A 7,385-nucleotide genomic window follows, 5' to 3' on the forward strand; every position below is an offset into this window, starting at 1 on the left:
AAATGGAATCCAAACAAAACACAACAAAATCAGAACAGCGCCCCCTATGGCAGTGCAGCAAAAGGGGCCTAAATCTGCATTGTCTTTGACTGTTTGACTCAGGGGGGGGATTATGGCCCTGATGTCGCACACACACGTGGTCAGGCCTAAGTAGCGGAGCTTAGCCGAGGACTTAGACCATAAGAGGGTGAAGGTGTGGCCTCCAAATGTGGCCACGTATTTATAAACGCTGGTGGATGCAAACCGCCGGGCGAATAGAGGACTTGTTCAGGCTCCTTCCCATCGCATCACCAGCGAATCTCTTCTGTTTGCATTTATTCTCCATGTGTGTGGAAGCGCTGACTGGAGTGTGTGTGTCTATACTGTGAATGTGTGTCTGTGCTCGTGTGTGTTTGTGGCTCGGACAGAGAGAGAGAAAGATGAATGTTAAAATAAAAACAAAAAAAAAAAGGAGAGGAAAAAAATTCAAATGATTCGGTGGGGAGAAAGCTCGACTGTCTCTCGAACTGTCGGCGGGCCCCGTGCGTTGCTCTGTGTTTTCTTTCAAACTGTTTTATTTCTTTGCTGAAACGACAACCTTGCCTTGAAGATGTCAACTGCAAAGTGCAGTCCGTGTGATGATTACGACACCGCTGGATAAAAGTTACTCTATCCATTTCACCGCAGCAATAATTACACTAACAGTAATAATAACAATAATAATAATAGGAGTCTTATTGGATTAGAGGACGTAAAACAAAGGTCTGTCCATCTCTCCACCAGCTCTTTGAGCGAGGGCGGCTGGGCCTTCCTCGCTAAGATATATATTTTTTCTTTACTCTTTTAATGTGTAGATATGTTGCTTTAAAGCCAGATATAAATAAGCTTGTAATTAAGTGTAAGGTTAATCAGCTTTCGGCGTGTCTGTTTAGCGCTAAATTTCTGCCTCTTGGACAAACCTGATGCTGTAACAACAAGGTCGTCTCGTGTCGGCTCACGCTCTTTAGGTCTTTGAGTTTTCCCATAGAGACGCAACTCGGTTTCAAACCTAGCAGAAAAAAAAACTGATTCTGTATTTCTCTCTTTATTTTATTTTATTTTATTTTTTTGCACCAGCTTATATATTTTCATATTTAAAGTGCCTCCTTGCACTTTGTGTATATATTCTAATCTAGCTCAAATGTATATTTCAAGTGTATAGATTTTTTTTTTTTTTTTGTCATCTGTCAGAACTTTTTTTTTTTTGCTATAAGTTTCTATAAAAAAAAATCACCATATAATAAAAGGTTAAGGTTTTTAGAATAGCATGGAGTGTCCTCCTGTGGGCAGCGTTAGGTTATGTATGTATAGTTATTTATTTACCGTAGGAGAGAGCTCGATGCTGTTTGTACTATCACTTTGTTACTGCACAGTTTCAAATTCAGTGATTGACAGAAAAGAGAGAGAGAGAGAGAGAGAGAGAAATGAGGGGGGGGAATCTCACTTGTGTAAAAAAAATGAGCGAATGCTGTTATTTACTTGTTGTGACTTTGGTTATTTTAGCTTGAGACGAGAGAGAAATATCTGCAGCTACAGCGAGTGTGTTTGTAGCTACGCCCAGTGGTTCTCTTTCTCCAAAGTGGAAAAAGAAAAAAACAGATTAAACATCAGAGGTCATCAGCATATCCTGAATGAATTTCAAACCCATTATGTGTCGATTTACAACCACTAGTTTATCTTATCTTTCATTTTTCCACCTAGTCCTTTGCTTGTAAATGTGTTCTTAGCGGACAGGCCCGGTGTACCAAGGGTTAGATTTTTTGATGCATATTTATGTCAAAATGCACCTTTAGTTCACAATGCATATGTATTTTTTTGTTTTTTTAAATCTCTGCTTTTGATTCCCATACGCGTTGGACCCAGAGTGTATTTGTCATTTTCCTGAAATTCATTGTAGCCGAGTTCTTCCTTTGATGCTGACTGGGTGAATGTGAGCGGGACTGAAAGGGGTCATAATAAATAAATGATAAGAGAGCGCAAACCTATTTGTCAGACAAATGGACTGAAAGTGTGTAAGCATTTTAATATGTGTGTGTAAATATTACTGGAAACAAATAAATGTTTATTGATGAGCTGCCTGTGCTTTTATTTTCTCCAGTGAGTGTAGCCGGATTTCAGAAATCACACAGAAACGACACAGTTATTAACATTCCAGTGCTGCATATAGTAAATTATCTCAGTTGTACAGTGCACTATATCAATAAAACTCCCACAGGCAAACGTTATTCTGTTAAGTTAAAGGCACACACGGTGTAAGGGGAAATCCACAGTGCATGGTAGTATAAGTTACAATAAACATCATAAAACAGACTCACAAACAAACGTTTTAACTGTACAACAAAAAGCAAAGCGCACACCGCCCGCAAACTCAAAGCCTCGGCGCCCGACTCGTGATCGTCCATGAAATGTGAAAAGAAAAGTCTGCACTCCTGAGTCGGCTCCTCTCTACTGTTTGCCGCCACAAGAAAGCAATCAGTAACCGGATTGGACACAAAAGATCATGGGACCTTAAATTAAGGCACGATCAGTCTCTAATATTTACAACGTAAAGGCAGAAAATGAAACACTGCAGAGATGTATCTTTAGATGAACGACAATACGTGCCTCTTACCTGACAGGTGTTTGTATTTTTACAGTAAAGAGAACAGTATACATAATACTATGGCAATAAATACATCTACAAAGATAGTCCTGGAGTTTCAGAGTGCAGGTGTGTCAAGAGTTTCGAAAAAGTCGGCCCAAAAAATGCAGGCCGGTGGTCTCGTGATGACTGGAATCAGAGACTTTAAAGTCCAGGAGAAAAAAAACAAACTCTGTTCTGTTTAGCAGAGTTTTTTTTGTTTGTTTGTTTGTTCTTTAGGGTTCCTCTGATAAAATAGATGTGCTTAGAATACAATCGTGTGGTTCTGTCACACGTCTCAGGCCCTGATCCGCTGAGGGTCTTGCTTCAGGGTCTCAGGGCAGTGACTCTCCCTCGGGGAGCTCGTCCAGCGGGATGATGGTGTACTCTGCCGCCTGCCCGTTTTCCGTGGGATTGTCTCTCGGCAGGAATGTCTCCATCTCTACCTCCATCTGCTGGTCTTTAGAGTTTTCCTTGGTCTCCATCAAGCCCTGCGATGCTTGGCTTGGTCCGTTCCACCTTATCAGAAAGAAACAGTGAGGGTTTAGTTTTATAAATAAACTGTAAAAACAAAAAGAAGAAAGAAATCATAATCAATAATTCTTCTATCATCTGTTGCTGAAGTCTCACTTGTCTCTGGTGGCGATTGCAACGCAGATTATGACCAGTGCTGCCACGCCAACCACAAAACCAACGATGATCATCCAACCTAGGGATACAAGAGAGATCAGGGGAGTCAGCACAATGCGCCACAGTCATTTTTTTTAGTCATTTTCTAACCCCGTGAAAGTTTCATGGTGACTTTACAGATAACTAAAAGCCTTTATTTCTGGACTCACCTGGTGTAGTGCGGTCTTGCAGCTCGGACTGCGGAGGAACTTCTACCTTATGTGCATTATGCTCTTAAAGACCAGAAAACAGTGAGAGTTAACAGCAGCATTTTTCATGGAAAACCAGTTAACTTTTGTTCCAATATGATAAAGGATTGGATAGGTCTAGACTATTTACCTGAGTTAACTGGTGGTGCAAACCCTAACCATAACCTGGGTTGGTTCATGTTAGTCTTCATCCGTTTGTCCTCTTGACCTTCAACAAGATTTGAAGAATCGTCAAAGTGCATAGTTCCAGCTCCGTGTACAGCGGTGGATGTTGACGCCGTGCTACCGACGCTCATCTCAGTGGTGCTGTAGAAGTCATTGTCAGGTCCTAAGCCTGACATTTCCATGTCCTCTGCTGCAGCATTGTCCATGACAGAAGCAGCTGTGGACGTTGACGCCGTGGTACTAAGGCTCATTTCAGTGGTGCTGCTGAAGAAGTCATTGTCAGGTCCTAATCCTGAGTTTTCCATATCAGTAGGAATGTCTGTGACAGAAGTGGCTGTGGACATTTCAGTGGTGCTGCTGAAGAAGTCAGTTTCAGGTCCTAAGCCTGACATTTCCATGTCCTCTGTTGCAGTACTGTCTGAGACAAAAGCAGCTGTGGACGTTGACGCCGTGGTACTAAGGCTCATCTCAGTGGTGCTACTGAAGAAGTCAGTGTCAGGTCCTAAGCCTGAGTTTTCCATATCAGTAGGAATGTCTGAGACAGAAGTAGTGGTGGATGTTGACGCTGTGGTACTGACGCTCATCTCAGTGGTGCTGAAGAAGTCATTGTCAGGTCCTAAACCTGACATTTCCATGTCCTCTGCTGCAGCATTGTCTGAGACAGGAGCGGCTGTGGACGTTGACACTGTGGTACTAAGGCTCATCTCAGTGGTGCTGCTGAAGAAGTCATTGTCAGGTCCTAAGCCTGACATTTCCATGTCCTCTGCTGCAGTATTGTCCATGACAGAAGCAGTTGTGGACGTTGACGGCGTCGTGGTCGGCTCAGATGGTGCCTGCTGCTCCATGTCACTGTCGTGATGGTGGGCAGCCGTAGTGCTGGGGCTGAGGCTTGAGCTCGGGCTGGACGTGGTACTGAGGCTCGATTCAGGGAGGAGGCCGAGCATCTTCTCATCTCCAGACTCTGAAACGGGGCTGTGGCTTGAAGTGAGGTGAGAAACGGAGCCCGCGGTGGTGAAAACAGGAGACGCTGTACTCTGTGAGAAGGGGCTGTGGTCCTCATCAAAAAGGTCGTCTGCAAGACTTGGCACCGATGAGGAGCTTTGGGTGGAAAATGAAGCGGCGTCTTCACTCTCCCTTGGCAGCACAGTGGGTGCAGGGCTCTGAGTGGCCTGGGGGCTCAGAGTCGTGCTTTGAATCTCATGGTTGCTGTCGGCATCCTCATCTTCACCGTCTGCAGTCATATCAGGTTCATAGGCTTCAGGGTCAGACTTCACCTTCTCGGTGTCTGTTTCTTGAACGGTTGTGTTACTTTTGGGTGATTCAGTTGTGGTTTGAGGCAGGAAAGACGAATTCACAAGGAAATGCTCTCCCTCGGCCTCTTTGGCGGCAGCGTACGGATCTTCGGTAGGAGCCTCTGTTAGCGCTGGAACAAAGAAGAGGAAAAATCCACACATGACCACGTGTTTACCTACTAGCACCGACATGACAGAAAAGGAAATTTACAGAGCCTTTCAGTGTTAGAGAGCAGCGTAACCAGGCAGGGATTACATGCTTCGCCCCAAAAAGTCTTGTATAAACTTGCTGCGGTCCCCTGAAGCTTTTGATGAGGTGTGTCGAAACACAGGGCAAGTAATGATTAACTGAGGTGACTAATTGTGGCTCAAACACAAAGGTGAGGCAGCTGCATTAAATTATTTATTTTCATTAAAACATACAGCACACCTTTTAGGCACGCCCAGTGCAGACAAAGCATGACTGTTCACTTTCCCTGGAAGAAAGCCACAGTCAGAGTTTTTTTTTTTTTTTTTTTTTTTTTGTATCACATGAGCTCTCATTCTTTTGAAAGAGGAAGCGAGAGACAAATAAGGCAACAAGCAATGATATGAGTCAGTGGATGCAGGGAATAATTGTTGGAGATGGCTTTTCTCCAAAATAAATAAAGAAAGAAAGGAAAATTTAACCCTCCTATGATGTTTGGGGTCAATTTGACCCCAGCCAGTGTTTAACGTCTCTAAATAAGTGATAAACATCTTTTTTTTTTTTTTTTTTTTGCTTCATATTTAATGAGTGCTCCTAATGTAATGAGCACTACCGGGTAAAGATGAAATTGACATGATGATATGTTTTCAATGTCCTGTACACACTTTGTAACGCATCGGTTATAAATAACAAAAATCTGTACTTAGAAATAATATAAAGCCATTAAAACACCAAAAATCAATATTTATTTCCAGTTTTAGGTCAATCAGTGAGATTTTATGGTGACTTGAATATTTTTCCATTGTCACCTAATAGGAATACTGGATGTATAAATGGGGGTGGGAGGGAGTTATGTTTTATTTAAAGGGCTATTTAGGTAATCAACAAAGAAACAAAGTACCTGACACATAAACTTTGATAACAATTTTAGTTATAATAATTTTGTGGAAGTTTAAACTGCAGGGGTCAAATTGACCCTAAACATAAAAGATGTTCAAAATGTGAATGTAACAGGAGGCTTAAAAAAAAAAAAAAGCTGAAATTTATGACTGCACTTTCACAAATCTGGATTTTTTGTGAATTCCTTTATTCCCATGCCTTTATGCCAAACAGAGCCATCCGTGTTATCCCTGTGTGGCAAAATCCTAAGAAACTCTAGAGGGAAGTTGTTCAAAAATCAAAAACACTCCAGAATCACATCATCCATCTCCATTCCGCCTTTCTGTCCAGTCATGTTCAGTCCCGGCGATCGCTATGAAGTTACCGTTTGCCCGGACTTGTGTAACAGCCCCTCGCTGCTCTTTGGTTTCACCTTATTCAGGATCTACGCATTAATGCACCTCCTGGAGCGGCTCAGCACATTTTACAAAGACCTCTGTGTGTAGCCGGCAGGGCCCATGAAACCCGCGCACCGGCGACGAAATCCTACTCTGCAATTCCTCGAGATAGAGCCGGGGCCACGAGCGAGGCCTGAAACTTAAGGAGCATCTTAGGTGAGGCTGAGAGGAACGCTGACTCACAAGGTAAGCACAAGGTAAGCGCGCAGGGACAGTGTGGGCATGATTTAAATTCCCAAGGTCTGTGCATCTATCTCGATCGCTGGTTTGACCTTAGTAAAACCCGGGGCGATGTCCTGAAAAACCTACTAAACACTGCAAAGCGCTGCATTTGTCATTAAATTGCACATCAGAGAGGAAAATGCTGTGACGAGGCTGTGATTACACTTCTGTCAGGATTGCATTTTTGTAAGAAAAGACTGAATCAGATGGGTTTTAGGATGCCTAAACATCGAGAGTGTTAGTGTGTTTGTCAGAAATAGAGATAGAGAGAGAGATAGAGCTACTCACCATTAACAGGTATTAACTGAACAAGGGCCAAAAGTCCAAGTATAACTCCAAGAAGGTTCCTCATCTTGACAAAAAGAAAGAAAAAAAAAGGGGGGGAAATCAGTGCTGGAGCGATGAGGTGTGATCAAGCGGCTCGTATCTGGGTCAATGACCTGATCTTGTGAAGCAGGTGAAATATTTGCGCCACTTTTTATACACAGCGGGGCGAGGAGGAGTGACATCAGTGCAACAATGGCTGGCGACATGTTACAGGAGGGCCGGCGCACCTGGGGGACACGCCCCTCCTGCCTCACACACACTCACACACACACACACACTCACACACTCTCCCAGGCGCTGATAAGCATGCTCCCAGGTAAACACGGTGGAGATAAGTCA

The 7,385-nt window shown here is 43.3% G+C and overlaps 1 protein-coding gene across 1 annotated transcript; it reads right to left on the reverse strand.

Moving 5' to 3' along the window:
* Nucleotides 1–2,879: 2,879 nt before the first annotated feature.
* Nucleotides 2,880–7,139, reverse strand: LOC115357238 (serine-rich adhesin for platelets-like). Its single transcript, XM_030048657.1, has 5 exons — nt 7,008–7,139; nt 3,647–5,104; nt 3,478–3,540; nt 3,269–3,347; nt 2,880–3,157 (listed from the first exon to the last, which is right to left on the reverse strand). Exons 1-5 carry the CDS (start codon nt 7,069–7,071, stop codon nt 2,974–2,976), a joined length of 1,848 nt encoding a protein of 615 aa, XP_029904517.1. The 5' UTR covers nt 7,072–7,139; the 3' UTR covers nt 2,880–2,973.
* Nucleotides 7,140–7,385: the final 246 nt, after the last annotated feature.

This window comes from Myripristis murdjan, chromosome 3, assembly GCF_902150065.1.
Source record: "Myripristis murdjan chromosome 3, fMyrMur1.1, whole genome shotgun sequence".
Classification (NCBI taxonomy): Eukaryota; Metazoa; Chordata; class Actinopteri; order Holocentriformes; family Holocentridae; genus Myripristis; species Myripristis murdjan.

Bases quoted from the DNA above. Each gene is read 5' to 3' on its own strand.
- LOC115357238 (XM_030048657.1), bottom strand. From the start codon at position 7,071: ATGAGGAACCTTCTTGGAGTTATACTTGGACTTTTGGCCCTTGTTCAG. The intron at 3,541-3,646 runs GTAAATAGTCTA...CTGGTCTTTAAG, and splicing joins TGCACCACCAGTTAACTCAG to AGCATAATGCACATAAGGTA. The intron at 3,348-3,477 runs GTGAGTCCAGAA...TTGTATCCCTAG, and splicing joins GCAAGACCGCACTACACCAG to GTTGGATGATCATCGTTGGT.